This window comes from Phlebotomus papatasi, chromosome 1, assembly GCF_024763615.1.
Source record: "Phlebotomus papatasi isolate M1 chromosome 1, Ppap_2.1, whole genome shotgun sequence".
NCBI lineage: Eukaryota > Metazoa > Arthropoda > Insecta > Diptera > Psychodidae > Phlebotomus > Phlebotomus papatasi.
This window is the reverse complement of record NC_077222.1, coordinates 62748921-62769076: the sequence shown is the minus strand read 5'-3', so window position 1 is coordinate 62769076 and position 20156 is coordinate 62748921. Positions and strand designations below refer to the sequence as shown.

General features: G+C 38.8%; 2 protein-coding genes, 1 long non-coding RNA gene and 2 other non-coding genes across 5 annotated transcripts in view; 3 read left to right on the top strand and 2 right to left on the bottom strand.

The window, feature by feature from the left end:
- Positions 1-1738: 1738 nt before the first annotated feature.
- LOC129799964 (uncharacterized) lies at positions 1739-18265 on the top strand. Its single transcript, XM_055844283.1, has 8 exons — positions 1739-2107; positions 2202-2368; positions 2437-2859; positions 2927-3105; positions 10438-10679; positions 11324-12235; positions 12364-12513; positions 17861-18265. Exons 1-8 carry the CDS (start codon positions 2005-2007, stop codon positions 17899-17901), a joined length of 2217 nt encoding a protein of 738 aa, XP_055700258.1. The 5' UTR covers positions 1739-2004; the 3' UTR covers positions 17902-18265.
- Trnav-aac (transfer RNA valine (anticodon AAC)) lies at positions 3167-3239 on the bottom strand. The gene has a single exon. It is a non-coding gene; the product is annotated as a tRNA-Val (tRNA).
- Trnav-aac (transfer RNA valine (anticodon AAC)) lies at positions 17710-17782 on the top strand. The gene has a single exon. It is a non-coding gene; the product is annotated as a tRNA-Val (tRNA).
- On the bottom strand, positions 18089-19159 carry LOC129799986 (uncharacterized). Its single transcript, XR_008751567.1, has 2 exons — positions 19102-19159; positions 18089-19019 (listed from the first exon to the last, which is right to left on the bottom strand). It is a non-coding gene; the product is annotated as an uncharacterized LOC129799986 (long non-coding RNA).
- The window catches only part of LOC129799961 (spondin-1), a 37941-nt gene continuing 36168 nt past the window's right edge, over positions 18384-20156 (top strand). Inside the window, exons 1-2 of the mRNA XM_055844280.1 lie at positions 18384-19089; positions 19149-19315. Of these exons, the coding sequence (XP_055700255.1) occupies positions 18505-19089; positions 19149-19315 (752 nt within the window). The 5' untranslated portion in view covers positions 18384-18504. The remainder of the gene's footprint in view (positions 19090-19148; positions 19316-20156) is intronic.

The window sequence follows — 20156 nt, the reverse complement described above, 5'->3', positions numbered from 1 at the left end:
GACGTTTTGAATCCAAACGGCGTTCGAATTTGAGAGATTCAGATTTGAGAGACTCTACTGTATTCACGAACACCTGAGGAACGAGCCTCAGACTCCACTACACTGCCTTGGCGCTCGTCATGTACTGACTGAGTGACTGGCCGAGCAATGAGCGAATATCCTGCCTCGAGGTGCACGCTATGCCCGTGTGGGACATACCCACATACCATTATGAGGCCTGAGCTAAAATAAAAGCCGAAGTAAATTTGGTGGTGCCTGTTGAGATTCTTCGAAGTGCCGCGAAAATTCACGTAGAGAAAATGAGAGGTTTTTAATGCTAAAATTGCTTAATCCCTTAGAGTTAAGTCATTTTCACGAGAAAATCCTTTATATAATTTAGTTGAATATAGCTATTTGTGTTAATTATAAATACTTGTCGATATTACAACAAAAACATTGGGATGAAATTCTGAGCTGGAAGACCCATATTTTTTTGAGCTGTCTCAAAATTCAAGATAGGTTTGAGAAAAGTCCTTTTGTACAACACTATTTTGGTTAGTAAATAAATGCAAAAGTACGTATTACAAGAAGGTACATGATCTGCTAATAAGGATAAATTAGAGAAGAAAATATTTTGTCGCATTTTAGTGATTTTTCGCAACCGCAGCGCCGCTAGACGTTTGTCAAGTGAATTATTTGTGTCTCTATCTCTCTCTCACAGTTGAATTGCGCGCGATTTAAGAACTTTCCATTTGAAGCGATATTTGCATTTAATTTCTTTATATTTCTGCAAGATTCAAGTAAAAGGGTTTGTAGTAAAGAGCTTCCCGTCTTCTGACAAAGATATCAAGAAGACAATTTCTTTTTATCTGTGTTTTTGTTTTCAAATTATGTCTTTTGCGTAAATATATTCATCATGGCGCCTTAAATAAGTGGGATGAGTGTTACCAGCATAGCTCCATTAGAATTATCAACACAAAATTTCCGATATTACACGACTTTTAACGAGCACAGGTTTGCGGGTTATGGTATATATAAACTCTATGGGTAAGCCAAGCCACAGCAGAGGGATTTTACGCTTATCGTGGCCTCGTCTAAAAAAAATCACATGTTTTAAATTCAAGCGTCGCCGTCGTTCATACTTGATGAGTTTATATTTGAAAAAGTTGACTGTCTGTAATATTAGCAGCTACAGTGCCCGCTTTGTAATCCGGATGATTGGGAGACAATATGACAGATGTCCGCTTCGTAATCCGGATGGATTTTTTGAATTTGTTTAACGTCGCACAAATATAATACAAGTTTTTTTTTGTAGAAATAGAATAAAAGTTTTAAAAAAAAGATTAAAAAGACGTAATTAGAGAATTCTATGCTATTATACTTTGTTTATTACACAAAAACATCACAGGATAATTCATTTTCATTGCTGAACACACAGCATACATGACCTCAAAATTATTTTATATGTAACCGTCGATAACTCGTCCGGATTACGGCGATCCGGATTAGAGAGCGGGCACTGTAGTTGTTAAAAATGTTGTCATCATCAAGATTGGGATCGTACGAAACATGAGAACTTTCCGCTAATTTCAATGTCGTGTATTTTTTGTGACTTTAAATTAAAAAATTAAATTCTGCTATAAATTTTTTTTTCTTTATTAATAGAAAGCAAAAAAAACTGGTCCCTATGTGGGCCCTGCTCTTGATGGGGGATTCTCGTAAAACCTTGACTACGCCTCTGTAAAAATTTGGTAAAGCTTTTCCGCGCCTCATTTACAATAGCTGTGAATGTTTGAAAGCTCTCAAAAGTTAATCGTCTGTTTGTGATTTTTATACACAATCAATTCTTTCTTCCGCGATTATTCTTCACCCAGGTTATTATTAGTCACCAAAAACCCTACCATGTAATTCGTGAGGTAGTGAAGTGTGTTTCAAGATCATCTTTCTAGTCATTCCGAGACGTAGTTTAGGGGAGGAACCCCCTCAAGTTACTCGTCGGAGAAAAGTTGCTTTTTATTAGAGGAAATGGCCCTCAATCCAGCTTTTCTCAAGACCACAGCTCTCCAGCAACTTCTGGATGAGATAAATTTTCAGCGGACGAAGGAAATGCGGCAGCTGCTAAAGGATGGTACGCTACGGGGATGTTGTTTTCCACCCATTGCCACTCTGCCGAGTAATCTTGTCAATTATTGATTTTTCCCATCCTCCCGGTTTTTTCGCAGACAGTGGCTTTGTTGTCCTCCAGGGTACCACCTACTGGACAGATCTATTTGTGCGGCACTTTCTGTTTCAGGCAGAACCAGAGCATAGCATTGATTCTGATGATTTGCTCTTCTTTGTCCGGAAGAAGCATGTCAAGGGATCCTCTCGCCATATGCCCAAGTTTGAGGTAATTTTCCGGGGATTTTGGGGTAATTCAGGTACTAGGGATTTATACTTGACTTTCTTTCTGGGCAGACGGACGTGGATGTATTTCGTAAGGATTCACGGAAGCTCCCGATCGGAGATCCGGATGTAGATTGGGAAGAGACTGTGTACTTGAACTTGGTGATTCATCAATTTGACTACAAGCTCACACTAGCCATCTGCACACGAACGTCTCCCAAGGAGCTTCAGGTACTCAGAAGACATACTCAGCGTGTCTATGCATCTCCTAGTCGCCGGAAAATGGACACAAAGGGCGAGGGAGAGGAGATGACCTATCCTCACATTTGCTTCATGGTGGACAATTTCGATGAGGTGTTCAGTGACATCCTGGTGCGAGATGGGGAGATGGTATGCGTGGAACTTGTGGCCAGTGACAGAGATGGATCAGTCCAGGGAGTTATCTTCCTGGGATCCATTCGCTATGATGCCCTGAAGAAAGTCTACGATGCCAGAGTAAGTCAAATATTCTCCATTAACTTTCTATTATCCTTCCAGGACAATCCTTTTTCTCTTCCTGCAGCAATCCAGCTTGAGCTCCAAGGTTGCACAACGAATGATGTTTGGGCTGTTTAGCTCAGGAGGCCCACAGACTCGCTGTGAATTTGTCCGGATGAAGGGTCCTCAAGGGAAAGGGCATGCCGAGATGGCCGTGACGAAGCCAAAGGGATCAGGAGTCGAAACACCCACCAGTGAACCCGGGTAAGTGATAAAAAAAAATATTTTGTATCTTTTTGAAAGAAAAAAAAAAAGAAAAAAGGAGTGTTTCCGCCCGGGATCGAACCGGGGGCCTTCCGCGTGTTAGGCGGATGTGATAACCACTACACCACGGAAACAGCTGATGGTACTACGAACAGAGTTTCTCCGCTTTAGTGCTGAGTAATCAATTTTCCAAAGCGTTCTTTTTAAAAATAATTGATTCTATAAAGATTTACGGATTGTCTTTTGACTCGAAATTGACAAATTTTATTTATTTTTTCTATATTGAGAGATTTTATTGCAAAAAATACTCTTGATCTCAAAAATATTTGGCTCTTCTTTCTTTATTAAGATTTTGACCGGGAAGAATGATATCATTCAGTTGTTTAAATTGCTTTTGTTTTGCTATCAATTTGGTTTCAGAGATGTAGGCCAATTATTATTTCGCAAAGCGTCTGATAAATGAGTCATAAATACAAAAGAAAGTGTTTAATTGTTTTCCTTTATTTGAATAATTTACCCAAGAAGCATTTCAGTCTTTATATCGTCTTGTTACAATTTTTTTAAAGCTTGTTTGTAAAATTATTTGGTGGCAATTACCCTTATAAAAGGTCTGGCAAAGCATCCCAGGCTTGACGAAAGTGATCGAACTCGTGACTTAGATTCTATACGAAATTCTCATCCGATATAAAACACTAAAAACATTGACCAATAAGTAACTTTAAGGCCTCTACACATTGGGAGCAATTTTCGTCAAAAATTGCATTTTTGAAGGCAAATTGTCTGCAGCACTGTTGTAGAACTGTCAAAATTCTGTCAAAAATGCAATTTTTGACAAAAATTGTTCCCAATGTGTAGAGGCCTTTAGGAGTAATATAATTAAATTTCGAATAAAAATTATCGGTTATGAACCAGTTCATTACCGATTCAGAACCGATTGAAACCGGTTTAAATTTATAGGAAATTCCAAGACCTTTCCAATGAGCTCAAACATGATACTATTCGGTGGATAAATCCTCTCTCCAGAGCCTTTTAAATCTTTTATCTTAAAAAACACGTTATCAGTTTTCTATTGTATTTTATTCTATTCTATACAATATTCTACTCAAAACTCAAAATTATAGGAATTACAATCGTAAAATTTAAAAAGACTTGAATTTTGATCGAATTCATTTTCATTTTATCTTCCGAGATGCAGTATGCAATTTGTCGTAATTGACATTGTTATAGAAAGACAAAATCCCGAATACGCCAAAATCCAGAATGGTCAAAATCTTGAAAGGAACAAAATTATATATGGAATAGTTTCACAAAATACAGAAAATCTTTTTCAATCACGGGGAAAATTCGGGATTTTGGTTTTTTGGGATTTTAGATAGATAGATAGATTTAAATTGGGGGCAGTAGGCGGCGTCCATCCTCCTCATGCTGCTTCAGCTCCACTCTCGACTTCATCCTCAGCTAAGCCGCTCGTGTCCACGCCAACCCGTCCGCTGCATCCAGGCCTCCGATTGGGCCCCTTATGCATCCCCATGTTAATCCCTAAATTAAGGGTGTTGTGAATTGAGCCAGCCAGTCTTACGGATAAATTCCATTAGACTGGCCGGTTTCAATTTTGGGAGGTCATTCCAGTCGAGCACCGCTTTTCCAAGTAGCGCTCGTCTGGTGTTGTAAAGGCTGGGACAGTCACATACATAATGTAAGACCGTTTCCTCAGCGTTGTCACAACCTCTACAGATTGGATTACAGTCAACACCCAATCTGTTGAGGTGTTTGTTTAGACAGTGTCCAGTGAGAAGATCAGCAAACTGCCGCGCTTTGCAGCGGTTACTGCTCACCAGGTACTCTGTCCTTTTCCTGTCCACAAGTGGCATGAACAGTCTGGACACGCGACAATTACTTGTAGCCGTCCAGACCGATTGGTGTTGTGAAAGTAAATCCTCCCCAATGATGGTTTTCTTCATTTGGGGAGACACTCCCAAGGCAGGCTCAGGACCGATGAATTCGGTCTTCGCTCCTGCCACTGCGAGGCGGTCGGCCTCTTCATTACCCGCAATACCACAGTGCCCAGGTACCCAATGTAGACCGATCTCACAGTTAAGTGAGACCGTTTCTAACATTTTCCGGCACTCGAGCACCAGCGAAGAGCGGGATTTGTTTTCGGATATAGAGAGCAAAGCAGCTCTGCTATCAGAAAATATGTTAATTTTCCTGCCAGAAACCCCAGATTCAGTCAGAGTCTGAACCCCAATTAGGATTGCTGTGACCTCGGCCTGGAATACAGAAGTATACCGGCCAAGTGGCACTGACCCACCAATTCCGAGTTTCGGACAGTGGTACCCGGCTCCAGAGGAGCCGTCCAACCGTGAGCCGTCTGTGAAGAGTGCAACCGCACCGGGTTCATTGATGACCCCTTCCCGGTCTCTCCACTCAGCTCTCGTGTTTAGCACGGTTTTAAAATTCTTTTGAGGAAGTCTATCCACAAGGTGGAAATCGTCCCTCATTAGAAGGTCAGGGTGCCTTTTAACCATTGCGTCCATGATTTTAACATGTCCCGCTGGGTGGCACCCGACCTTCCATGTTCCTGCAGAACGCAGTCTTACTGCTGCCTTACCCGCCTCAGCTTTTATATAAAGCGGAAGCGGAGGCAAGCTCAACAAGACCTCCAGCGCCGCGGTGGGGGCTGTCCGAATGGATCCTGTGATTGCAATACAAGCTAATCTCTGAAGCCGCTGTAGCGCCAGTGCCGAATTTTTATATTCGACTCTTGGCCACCATACTACAGCTCCATATGAGATTAGTGGTCTGACTATGGCTTGATACATCCATAGTGTGATTTTCGGCGACAGACCCCAAGATCTGCCGAGTAAACGTCGACATGAGAAAAACGATCTAGTGGCCGATGTGATACGGTCTTCCAGATGCTTCTTCCATGTGAGTCTTTGATCAAATAAAATACCAAGGTATTTTACTTCTTTCTGCAGGGTAAGTTCTTTCCCAAAGAATTTGGGTGCCCTATACCCCTCCAGCTTGTACTTCTTCGTGAAGGCGATGAGAGCAGTCTTTTCGGGATTAACCTTAAGACCGCGGGAATAACACCAGCCTTCAACGATGCTTAATGCCCTCTGCATAAGATCACACAGTGTAGATAGAAATTTCCCCCGTATGACAATGCAGACATCATCAGCGTAACCTTGTGTATAAAAGTTCGCTGAGTTAAGTTGCACTAGCAAGCTATCAACCACCATGGACCATAGAAGGGGAGACAGTACACCTCCCTGAGGGCAGCCGCTGCTCACAGCTGCCGACAGTTGTGCGCCGTGTACCTCCGCTTCCACAATGCGGTTTCCAACTAAACTAGTGGTAAATTTTTCTAGGGTTTGACCTAGTTTAAACTCTCTCATCGCTCGTGCCAGAACCGTAGAGTTGACCTTATCGAAAGCTCCCTCAATGTCCAGGAAAGCAACGAGAGCAATTTCTTTGTCGCTAAGCGATTTTTCGATACGGCTTACCAATTGATGGAGAGCCGATTCTGTTGACTTTCCTCTTTGATAGGCATGTTGCATAGGACTTAACGGATTCTTCACAAGAATCCGACTCCTAATATACCTATCACAGAGTTTCTCCAAGGTTTTTAGCAAGAACGATGTCAGACTAATAGGTCTGAAGGACTTAGGGTCCTCGTAATTGCTTTTACCTGGTTTTGGAATAAATACTACTCGCGCTCGCCTCCAAGTATGCGGTACATACCCGATGGCAAGACACGCCCTAAAAAGGTTTACAAGCGACACGGTAATGGTCTCCGCAGCCTGCTGGAGCAAAGCCGGAAAAATACCATCCGTACCTGCTGTCTTGTATGGTGAAAAGCTGCTGATTGCCCATGTGACACTTTCAGATGTGACAATCTCTGAAGCCTTTCCCCAATCACGTTGGTTCCCCGAATATAGCTCAAGTCGTATAGGTGCACTTTCCGTACTATCAATCTGACAGTTCGGAAAGTGTGTTTCAAGCAACAGACGCGTGACTTGATCCGCAGAATCTGTGTGGATTCCGCTGGGTGCTCTCAACACGCCTAGCCGTTCTGAGGGATCCTTGGATAGAAGCTTCTTAATCCTGGCCGCTTCTTTCACAGCCATGATTTGTCCACAAAATTCTCTCCAATTCTCCCTTTTCCATTTTCTCAATGCTTTTTTGTATTCCCTTTTACGAGCGGCAGCTTCTTCCCAGTCGCGATCCAGCATCGTATTTTGGGCTCTGTTAACAGATTTTCTTGTTCTCTGTTTTAATAGGCAGAGTTCCCTAGGCAAAGGTTTGCCTTTATTGTTATTTAAATTTGTTGAGAGTGGACAGGCCTTTTCGTACGCCGAGAGCAAAGCCGAATTCAGTTTTTCAACCGAGTCTTCAATGCTTACAGCGTCCCTAGGCAATTGCCCATCTCCTCGCCAGTCCTCAGAAAGGGACTGATTAAATACTAACCAGTTCGTTTTCCGAGGATTGCGGAATGATTTCGGACTGTTGGTCGGGGCCGAAATGTCGAAATAAATCCTCCTATGATCAGACATAGTCAGACAATCCGACACGTGCCAACCAGTAGTTAGCTCAGCCGCGAGTCTCGTACCGAGTGTAATGTCAATGACCTCTTTCCTACGTCTGTCGACATAAGTGGGATTGTCACCAACATTTATAATTTCGAGTTGATTCGTGCAGATAAATCCCAAGAGAGACTCCCCACGTGCATTGACGCCAGTGCTACCCCATGCTATGTGATGAGCATTAGCATCAGCCCCCACGAGAAGCTCCCATGAGTTCCTCTCACACGCCGCAACCAGATCCGCTAACTCCCGAGACGGAGGCGGGTCAGTTGCGTCGTATGGCAAATAGGCCGAGGCTAAGACCAGCTCCCGTCTTCCAAGAGCAGTCTCTACCTCTACCTTCACTGCCACTAGGTCTCCAGTGGAGAATTGAGAAACTTTGCCAAAACGTGTTTTGACACTTCCTGATCACGAATATATGGGTGGCTAAAAACCGTTCCCGTCCGTCCGTCCGTCTGTCCGGCCGCTCTTTGGAGCTTAATAGCTCCTAAACTAAAAGAGATATCGACTTGCGGTTTTCGGCAAAGGTTTATATCGGCTGAAAATTGCAATATGGTGCATTGACCCCCCACCCCCACCCCTCCTTCCGTCATTTTGAATACCCCCCTTTTTTTTGTTTTCTCAATGGCTCCGCCCCTATGGCATCGATCGGGCTTAAATTTTAGTATGTTATGGCTGGGCCTTAGAGCGTTCGATCAATACCAAACTTAAGGTCCCCCGACCCCCCTGACCCCGAGCTATAAGGGTCCAACATAAATTCCTAAAATGGCCATCACTCCGGTTCTAATTGTCAGAATTTAAAAAGTGAGGCCGTTGTGGAAATCTCTCGTGAAATGCCACTTCCCCTTCTAACATGGCAAGTTCATAAAACCACCGCTAGGGGCGCTATTTTTAAAAAGAAGATTTTTCAATCTTCTAAATAAATAACTCAAAAATTCCTTTGTGCATCGGTCTGAAATTTTAGTATGTTGTAGCCCTTGATTATACCTATCAAACAAAAAAATACTTAAGTCGATCGATAACCCCTGATCCGAGCTATAAGGGGTCAAAGTTCGAATATTGACCGGCCTCTATCTCCGGTTATAATTAACATTTTGACCTAAATTTTAGGTTTTTGGTTTCGTCTCGATGAGCACTTTCAGGTGGAAGTTTAAAAAGTCACCACAGGTGGCGCTGCGATAGCTTCAAAATTCATCAAAATTCAAACTCATTTTTCTCAAAAAACGCCATTGTGCAAGTTAATCAAATTTTAGAGTGTTGTGGTCTAGTCTTGGACGTTTCCAAAAAGTGGCGTGGGTTCGCTGTGGTTTCAATAGAACCGGAGATATGAGGGGTCAAAGTTCACGAAATTCAAAAAATCATATCTCCGGTTCTATGTGACCGATTTGATGAGTGAGGGCTTGAACGGAAGATCTCACCAAATTCTACAACTTTCTAGAACATTTGAACTTCGTGGGACCAACACCAGGGGCGCCACAGTCGAAAAAACAATTTCAATATCACATAAACTCAATTATCTCGACTGTCGCTGAACCGATTTTGATGATTACTTCGACATAATTGTAGAGGACATTTATATCTATATTTCGTCCATACATCATCTTTCGATCAGATAATGCAATCTGTCCGATTTTGACGTTTAAGTGTGAAAAAATTGAGTTTTCTCATAATAACGCTTTGAAACCACTCAGATGCCAATTTGACTACTTCTACTCGACCGAGGCACTTGAAACAGGGTTTTGAATGGAAAATCTCACAAAATACAACAATTCTTTGATATAGTTGAAGTTTATCAAATGAACACTTGGGGCGCTCTGGTCGAAAAACGAGTTCAGAAACAAACATCTTTGATTATTTCGGCTTCTGAGTAATTAATGAGATCTAGTTCTTCGGCAAAATTATAGAGAACATTCTGAACATTTCACGAATTTGATTCAAAATAACTAAATGGCGTCCCCCAACTTCAGCTCTAAATCGAATTTGCATGCATTCCAAGTGAGCTCATGTTAAGAATCTCACCTACATAAGCCGGTTAGGATTATTTGTCCCTTTTTGTTTGCATTGCTCAACCTTTGGAGAACGAAAAAAAAATAAAAATTTATAGAATTTTGAGAAAAAAAAGAAGTGGCCGAAATTGAAAGCTGGCCGAAATTTAGTACAGTTCCCAGGAAAAGTCTTTTCACTGGTTTATAAAAGGCAGAACTAATAAGGGGCTCAAATACTATCATTCAAAGCGGATTTGTATCGCATTTTACTCCGAGTTTTTTTTACTTGACCCCAATTTTTAAATTCTCAAAATCTTAAATGGACAACAAATTCGAAAATTCTACAAACAACAACTTTAATAAGAATAATATTTCAAAAATTTCAATGTTTTATTTTACATTGAACATGAAGTCTATCTCTTTGAAGCCCTGGGGTGGAATGATAACTTTTCGACACTGTCGTATCGATAAATCTATATCTGTTGGATGAAGTAAATGTCGACTTTTTACGCATTGCTGGGCCATTCATTGTGACATTCTTAACCCATTCCTTACCATGGTATTACACATCATACGCAAATTGAGTGATTTTAGATGATTTATTACAAGGCAATTGATATTCGAGTTTCTGTCGGGAATGGATTTTTAGTTACTTTAGTCCTTCAATTACTTGGAAAAAATAGCCCGACAGAGATGGGAATACATTTTGTTGTTCTTTTCTCGCTTCACGTGAAGTCATGCAAAAATTTTCTTTTCAGATTCTGTGCCACCGACATGTGGGACACGGACTGGGACGATGAGAATGATGACTTCTACAATTACCGTCATCAGCGTCGTCTGAGTGATCCAAGTGCTAATCTCAATCACTTTGCGCGTTTTGCGTGGAAGACAAAGAGTGGCCAGGATGGATCGGCGGGGAATAAAGCCCGATCGGAGAATGAAGGACTCGATTCGTTGGCCAGTGAAATATCGGAAATTGAAGCTGGTGATCTTCGCGATGGTAAGCTAAATGTTTCTTTTTTAATTAAAAATTTTTTTCTAAAAAAAAAAATCTTGGCAAATTCAGCATTTCCGTTGCACATTTTTGCATGCAAAACAATTTTCATTGTTCTTTTTTTGCACTCTATTACACAAATTTTTCTGCACAAAATCTCAGTTGAAAGTGTGTTTTTTTGCTGCTTCTGTTGATGCATTGATTGATGTTGTGGTAAATTATTTTTGGTATTTTTTTTTTGAAAAAATGGAAAAGAATAAATAAATTTTGATTTTATTAGTAGATGGCTTTTGAGTAGTGCAATAAAAATTGTGACTCTGAGGAGGCAGGACGATTCTGATAAATGCAAAAATAAAAAAAAAATTGAGACAGTGAAGAGAGAAAGATGCAGAATAAAAGACACACTGAAAAAAAGAAAGAATTTTTGATGAAAGAAATGTGCAAGAAAAATTGCGGAAAATTTTGATTTGGTATAAAAGTAGAGCACATTATCATACACACAATTTTCCCTCCATTTGATTTTTTGCTGATTAGCCAGAGCGAGAGAAAGAGAGAGAAAGAAAGAGAGAGAGAGAGAGTAATGTGGAAAATTTTTAAAGTTTTTGGGGTGCAAAAAAAAATCAATATGGGTTGTGTGATCTGTCTTACAGATCGTCCTGCTTCCTCTGCGTCGGACACAAAATTGGCATCAGCCACAACGTGCTGCACATGTTGCTTTGGCTCCAAGAAGAGATGGAGTGATTCAGCATCGGCACAAATGTCCGATGTCTATTGTCGCACGTGCGATGAGGCCAATTCACCAGCATGCCTGGCCAATGTAACACCTAAGCGTAATCGTCCCAAACACCGAAATCTGCTGACGGTGGAGAGTGAAATTGAGATGCCAGGGGGAGGGGGTGGGGCACAGAAGAAGAAAATTGTGAATAAAGAGAAGAAAAAGAGTCCCAAGACCCCTGAAAGTCCCCGAAAGGACACCAAGAAGACGTCAGAGTCGCCCAAAATGTCCAAGAAGAACAACAATCGGGACAATATGGAGGAATATGAATTGGCTGATGATGCTACATCCCTCAATGGTGACATGACAGATGATATTGTGAAGATTGGTGTACTGAGTGACTTGGATCCAAGGATGATTGTCAGGGTGCATGGGAAGGAGGAACTTCCAGTGGTGGAACAGAGTCGTGCCAAACAAATTCAAAAACTCCAAAAGCAATCACTTGATCCGGAAAAAGATCCCCATCCACTTAGGGTTGAAGTTGAATATCATGCTGACAATGATGGGACCAGAAAGAGTGAAAGGATATCATCAGATGCAAATCTCAATTCAAAGACTGAAGTGGCTAAAGCTCAGAAAAATGCAAAAGAAGGAGATTTAAATGGGAATTCAAAAACTGTTCCACGCAAGAGATTCTACTCGACTTTTCCCAAGCGAAAACGCAGTACTATTCATCACAGTATGTGGTACAATAGGCCAATTTCACTGAAGAAAGTCCCACAGAGAACTACTCCGGATGGCACTAATATCTACTATTGGTGCGATGTGCCCAAAAAATCCACAAAAGGTGGAGAAAAAAAAATTACTTCAACTGTTTTTTTTTCCTTTTTCTTTTGGTGTTATCCAAAAGGATTTTGGTGCAAGAGAAAATTGACTATATATTTTTCTTTTTTTTTGTATTTTTTCTCTTTGCAGAATTGGACGATGGGGCGTACAATCCGCTCTGGGCCACAAAGGGATTCACACAGACTTTTCACTTTTGGAAGGAGAATCGTCGGCAGCAATCCACGCCACTGAATGCATTCCTGACCTATGTCACTCTTCCTTGGTGGAGCATTGCGAAAGGTCAGTAAAATTATTCAATTTATTAAACTTATTTATTTATTAATTTTTTTTATTATGGGAAAAATGCAATTAACTCTAAAATAAATCTTGAACATTTTTTATCTTAAAGTCTTACAAAATTCGATAATTTTTATTCAATATTTTCCTAATAAAGCTTTAGAAAGATTATCATATGGCATCATGACAAATTAATGCGTTTTTAAGAATAAAATAGTAAAAAAAAATATTTCTAATAAAAAAACGGAGAAATTTATGAGATAGGAACTTTGTTTGAGGGTTTAAAAAATGCATCTTTTATGTTGTAAAAGATATTAAGAAATATTTTTCCAAATACTATATTTACGTTGAACTAGAAGAGAATTTAATTTTGAGCCTCTTTAACCCATTCCTTACCATGGTATTATACATCATACGCAAATTGAGTGATTTTTGATGATTTATTTCTGGGACATTTTTATCCGAATTGATGTCGGGAATGGATTTTTAGTAACGTTAGTTATTCAATTACTTGAGAAAAATAGTCCAACAGAGATGAAAATACATTTTGTTATCATTTTCTTGCTTCGCGGAAGGTCATGCAAAATTTTTGCTCAAAATGGCGGACAGAAAATACGACATCCCGTCGAATTTGTTAAAATTGTCGACTTTCCTCTTTCCTGATTTGAATTCTGGTTGCCAATTTGTGCTCTTAAATAATTACTCTATCTAAAGCAATAGAGTTTGTAATGAATTAATGCACAGAATTTAAATTCAGTGACTGTTAAGACGTGTGTTTGACAGAGGCTCCCCGCGCCACCATATGAGATAAATTTTTTTTCTTTTCAAAAAATTCATGTATTAATCTGTAGGAAACTAATCCCAAAATATGAACATTCTATCTCAAGTATTTCTGGTACATTGACTGAATGGGTTAATAAGCCTTTATTCGGTTCATAAGTTTCCTGTCAACCTTTCTCTCCAATTCGACAAAATTGTTGAAATTTTTATGCTAATGTCTTAGGGCTGCTAACCTGAATATCTTAAGGCCGCGACCCCAAGGGATAAATGGTTGAATATGATGATTTTTTTTAGATAGTTTAACGATTTAAACTATAAAAGATACAAACCGGCTTTTGACCTGGTAATTCAAGCTTTTCCTTAAACGGCAACTGAATTTCGAATTTATATATGAATTTTATCGGTTCATTACCGATAAAACCGACGGTTCATTAAACAATTAGAAGAAGTTCAGAAGTCAGGAATTTTTAGACCTTTGCAAGAGCAACAAAATAGCCCAAATCGGTTGAGAAATACATTCTCTAGAATCGTTCTTAGGCAGGTATGATTCAACGATAATTTATGGACGAAATGTCCAACTAGGAAACCTCTTTCAACCATATCCAAAAATAAAAAGAATGGAACATTTTCATGAAATCCATGATCCAAAAATAGGTGAAGAGAGGTGGTTGGAGAAAAATGAGGGTCATGCTAATGGTTCTTGAATCGTCTTATGGGAGAGGTGATCGCCAAATTTTCCAAGTCATTAGCTATGCCCATTGGTTTCTAATTTTATTGTCAGCTGAACGTATCAGTGATAAATAGACGGATCAGACAGACAAACAGCTGTTCATAAAAGTTCATCCATATGAATTTTGAGGTTTCAAAATTTAATAAAAACTAATGAAAGATTTGAAACTATATTTTATTGCTCGAACTCAACAGAGAGAACAGTATATATTCTCTCGCCTGCATACGCCCCAAGGTGTCGAATTTTGGAAATCTGGAGTTTCAAGTTTATTGTTGTCACGCTGTTTGTCTGTATACGTCTGTCCATTTGTTCGTCCAGCCGTTATCACACATAGAATCCAAATAATTAGAGTTAGACTTATGCCCTAGACACACTTACGACTTAAGCCGAGAGACGACTTAGTGGAAAATGATGGAAATGTAGTTTGACCATTATTTCTAATATAATTACGTTAAGCCGTCTCTCGGCTAATCCTCAGGTCTGTCAAGGCCCTTAGAACTTTCGAGAGACGCCCATAAGTTCACCTTGGGACCATTAACATGCCTCTCATTTTCCCACCACCCCTACCGTTCCTTTCCAAAACTATGTTTTTGGGATTGCTCGAAAACTCATTGTGCGATTTTTTTTTCATTTTTGGATATGCTCAAGTCGGATATATCGTTCTTATACGAAAATCCCGTTGAATATTTCTTAATAACGGTTTTTTAAGATCAAACGTTTTAAAATTTAAAAAGGCTCCAGAGAGCGTATTTCTCAACCAAATGAGATCATGTTTGGGCTCATTGGAAATGTCTTACGGTGCTATCACACTAGAATTTTTCACAATTTAATTTTAAATTGAACTCAGCAAATTGAGCATTAAAATTGCGAGGATTACTTGAAATTTTTCATAGCCAGAACACATTGAGTGAGTCCAGTGATGAGGAAAAAAATTTCCTACTTTATGTAGGATACATGTTCAATAAAAATGTGTCTCAAGGTAAAAGGAAGAGATTGTGGGCTAGAAAATGGATCCAAGAGATATCTGCCCATGGATTCATTGAAAAAATATATGATGATATCGCAACTGGTGATTTTCTTGGACACAACAATATCCTTCGTATGGCTACTGAAGAATTCGACGAACTACTTCACATAGTTGGACCTCATTTGCAGAAAGAAACAACGAAAATGAGGGTGCCTATATCGCCTAAGTCCAATAAAATTGGAATAATTGAGCACTTTTAACATTTTAATTTGCTGAGTTGAAATTAATTTGAGCAACCACATTTTATGCTATTTTAGCATATTTAAACTTGTTTTGGTGGACCAAGTATTAGTTTATATCAACAAATAAGCGAAAATATATTAATTCAAATGATTTTTAATGCAAAATAGTGCATAGGAACAATTCATCTGAGAAATAAATTGAATTTACAAATTGAAAAAATCCTAGTGTGATAGCACGGTTAGAATTCCTGACAAGCTTATAGATTTCAATCGGTTTTGAAGCGGTAATGAACTGACTCATATGTTCATAACGGATAACTAATTTACATCCAAAATTGAATTATAATACTTCTAATGTATTTTGGGCAATCTTTTTGAGTGATTTATGAATCGGTTCAAATCGGTTGAGAATCGGAAAAAGGTAAATTATGTGAAAGTATTTTAGAAGTATAGCATCTCAGTCCAAAGTTTGAGCAATTCATAAAGTCTAGCACGGTTTGCCACCCCATTTACTTAAATATAATTTAAAAAAATTATAATTGAGTTGTTTAAAAAATTAAAATGTTCCAACTCCGAATTTTTATCATAAAGTGAAATTTTTAAGAATGTAAGTCTGAAGGCATTTTTTTTTTATCTAGAAGAAACCGAAGCAGAATTAACCAAGAGTAGGGGAGACTGGGGAAAAAAGTCACAAAACGGATATTTTATTTTTTTACAAGCTACCCGAGCACCTCCAAAATTTCTAATTAGCACAGTTTTATAGGAAATTTACCGCTCTATAACTCTGTGAAAGTAATTTTCTTCTATTTTGTAAGGAAATATATTTATCGAGCCATTTTCTAAAATGTAATTTTTTGATCATTCTCAAAAACGCTGGGGCAAATAGTCTCCGGCATAAGATACTATCACATTTTGATTGGCTTTATTACGGGAATCCGTAAATTTAAGTAAAATACCTAGATTGTGGAATCACTCTCTGGCACCGTTGAATAACCCCTCTTAGGAATTCCATTTGAATTGGTACCAGTGGTGCCCTCCTCCGGCGGATCCGGCTATTCGAGCACTTTGTCACTTAGGGGTAGTTTTTGTGAGAGAGCTCGATCATTCTCTCGGTGACCGTGCTAGGGTATAGAAGTGTGAAGTGATGAGGTAGAGAGCGTGACATTGTGTGCTCGGGTAGTAGGATACAAAGTCGCCTCCCTCATTACTATAGATCGCGAGTGTTATTAAGAAATAATTAATTGTGGTCAGAGTGAAACCACAAGATTACATATTTTCATAGGAAATTTATTCTTCTACACCTTTGTAAAATACCGTTTTCTCTATCTGAGCGAGAAAAGCGCATTTTAAGCTATTTTACAAAAAACACACAAAAGACTGCAAATCGTTTGACTAATACAAACAACAAGCGGCGACACATAGCATTGACGTTTCTTTTCACCGTGGAACATCAGAAATTATTTCGGTTTTTGTTACTTTTTGCTCCATAGCTTTTGTTACTTTTTACCCCAAATGGTCATTTTTAAAAAAAGGATTTCTGGAGAACAGAATCTTTGTAAAATTCTAAAATAGATAGCGGATTCGTATTCAAAGAATATCCAGATAATTTGGGAAATATTCACCAGTGCATCAAATTTTATATAAGTATAGCTAATAATTGATATCTTTTGCACGGAAAATATTTCAAAAATAGGGCTAAAAATTTCGATATTTTTTATTTTCTAAATTCCTTATTCATATTCTAACAAACTTACGACATTGAAGAAGACCTATGAAGGCTATCTATGGAAAAAAAATTAAGCCGCTATCTTATTTATCTTGGAAGATATTAAATTTTAAAATTTTCGATTTGTGACTTTCGCCCCAGTCTCCCCTAGAATTAGACGGCGTGATGTTATCGTTTGCCTTAAAAGAGATACTGAGCAAACCGATACATATTTATTCAGAGTAAACACCTTCTTCTGAATTTATTGAAGTATTTATCAATTTTATTCAATTCATTTTCACAAATTATGCAAAGAAAAATTTCATATTCTGATTAATTTTCCCCTGTATCCCCTAGAGATATTTTCTAGTTTCTTTGGACTTTGCAGATTTCTATGATAAAGTTTTTTGTGCACTTCACTTCAGATTGAGATAAGTCTTATGTCCATTTTATCAGGCTTTAATTGATATTTTTCCGCATTTAATTCCAAATAATAATTTATTAGAGATATTCTTCAGCATTACAATTTGCAAAAGAAATTTATTTTTTCTACAATAAAAAAAATATTAAAGTTTCCTAATAGCGAAACTTTTAAAATAATACATCAAATAAACCAATACTTCGCTGTATTGGTAAACCACTTGTGTTTGAATAAAAGGTGAATTAATTAAAACCGAATGATTGGAAAGTGAATGTGTATCTCAGTCAGTAAATTGGAGCAGAGAAAAGTGAGACTGCATGGGCAAACGGATCTGGGCAAAAACGTACACCACATGTTTCCGTGGTGTAGTGGTTATCACATCCGCCTAACACGCGGAAGGCCCCCGGTTCGATCCCGGGCGGAAACACTTGTTTTTTTTTTAGTTTCCCAAATTAATTGTTCAATGTCTCAGGGGTGTTCATTTATGCCTTTTTTTTACTTGCAGATCTCCTGGACCATCGTGAAGCGCCAATACTAACGTTTTAGCATTTTTCACCGCGAATAAAGACGTTTTTTGCACTAATTCATTCTCAAAAGAGTCTCGATATTGCGTATCTAATACAGTTTGATCCTCTTTTTTTTACTTTTATTTTCTGTGATAGCAGAAGAGTATGAAAGAAAAATCCTCAGTTGTGATATAAATTTTCATTTGATTTTATTTTATTGCATTATATTTGTTTTTTTTGTGGGATTTAAAATAGTTTTCTTTTGAGTGATTTTTTTTATGAGATAAAAAGCGATAAAAGAGATATTTATATTCATTATGATACCAATTTGGCTTAAGAGCCTTCAATGAATTTTACTATAATAGATTAAAAAAAATAATAAAGATTCCTCGATTGAAAAGAGAGATATTGGTTTTTTTTTAAAGAGATTTTCCGGGAGCTGAGAGTCATTTTAACTCTCTGGGGTAACTTCTTATCGCACTGAGACTCTCAGACGAGGTCAGAGGTTGCCTTTTCTCAATTGCGACTATGGAGCTCGAGGCCGCAAGATGCCTCAAGAGAAGATGCTAATTGGTGAGCCTGGAGGCGTCAATTGAGATTATCTCTCGTGCTCTCAGCAGTTGTGTTCCGTAAATCGCCAGAAATGGTCCTCAAGGGGATTTTCTTGCTAGTTTTTGTGCTTTTTGTGGCTCAGGAGGTGTCAGGATGTCGAAAAGTGCCACCATTTGAGAACTACAGTCGCCGGACGAGGGGTGACAATGGGTATCGGTTGATAATTGGTGGGGAACCCAATGGATATGAACCTGGGAAGATTTACAATCTCTTTTTGCTGGGATCTCGAACACATTTGCGTTTGCAGCAATTCACGCACTTTATGCTCAGTGTTCAGGCTTCTTCCACTCCAAATCTCAACACTGCCATCTTCTCCATGGCCAGTCCCAAGAGAGTTGGACGCTTCCAGCTCTTTGGTGATTCCCTGACCACATTCAATGAGAAGTGCGTGAATACAGTTTCAGAAGCCGATGATTTGCCCAAGACCGAAATTCAGGTCATGTGGGTGGCTCCTGCTTCGGGATCTGGATGTGTAGCTCTCTCAGCGATGGTGTACGAGAATCAAGAATCATGGTTCTCGGACGACGGAGGTCTCACAAAGATTATCTGCGAGGGAAAACCCACAAGGCAGTCAATTGCTGGCGAATGCTGTGCTTGCGATGATGCCAAATACAATGTTAGTCCTTACCAAAAGCTCCAACCAGAGCTCAAATTAATAATTTCCCTGGCATTCAGTTTGTCTTCCAGGGCATTTGGTCCAATGAAACTCATCCCAAGGATTATCCTTTTGCCGTGTGGCTCACGCACTTTTCCGACGTAATTGGAGCCACTCATGAGACAAATTTCTCATTTTGGGGAGAGAATCACATCGCAACGGATGGATTTAGGAATCTAGCTGAATGGTGAGTGAGAAACTGACCAATTTTGCTTCATCTTGATAAGAATAATTTCCCGCGCGCTCTTGAAAGTTTGTGCCACACTTGAGAGAATTCTTCTCACAGCGATTTCCAATTTCTCTCTCGAGTAGATTTTTTTTTTAAATTTATTGCTGAAATGGTCTTATCAATGTTATCGCATTCGTTCAATTCCCAAACACAAATTCAATCAAAACAGCAACATAATACAACTGAAGTTTATGTGAATGAAATTAGAATTTTTTATATAAACAAAATAGCAGAGAAATTGCCATAAATGATAAATTTTGAAATTCTCTGAAGCGTAAATTCATTCTTGAAAAATATCATTTCAAAACTAACGTCCGAATGTATAATGGCATATTAAATTGTGCGAATTAAACTCAAAATGTAAAAGAAACAGCTTAATGTTAAAAAAAAAGTCATTTTGGTCCCTTTGCTGATTATAGGCATTTTGTTGCTTTGTGAAGGTTACCCAAATTGTGATTATTTTAAAACAATCAATTCAAAAATTATAAATTGATCCCTAAACAAGTGGTAAACTCATATTGAAAAATCCTCGTCAATTATCCGAGAAACCCATTTTTTGCATCGCGAAACCCGAGAAACCCATTTTTTGCATCGCGAAACCCGAGAAATCCATTTTTTGCATCGCGAAACCCGAGAAACCCATTTTTTGCATCGCGAAATCCGAAAAACCCAAAAATTGCATTGCGAAACCCGAGAAACCGAAAAATTGCATCGTGCAATCCAAAAAAACCCAAAAATTGCATCGCGAAACCCGAGACCTAATTTTTGCATCGCGAAATTGCCTGGTTCGTATATTGTG

Excerpts from the sequence above, each read along its gene's own strand:
- LOC129799964 (XM_055844283.1), top strand. The coding sequence starts at position 2,005 with ATGGCCCTCAATCCAGCTTTTCTCAAGACCACAGCTCTCCAGCAACTT. Across the intron at positions 2,108-2,201 it reads GCGGCAGCTGCTAAAGGATG|ACAGTGGCTTTGTTGTCCTC; the intron begins GTACGCTACGGG and ends GTTTTTTCGCAG. Across the intron at positions 12,514-17,860 it reads TTGGTGGAGCATTGCGAAAG|ATCTCCTGGACCATCGTGAA; the intron begins GTCAGTAAAATT and ends TTTTACTTGCAG.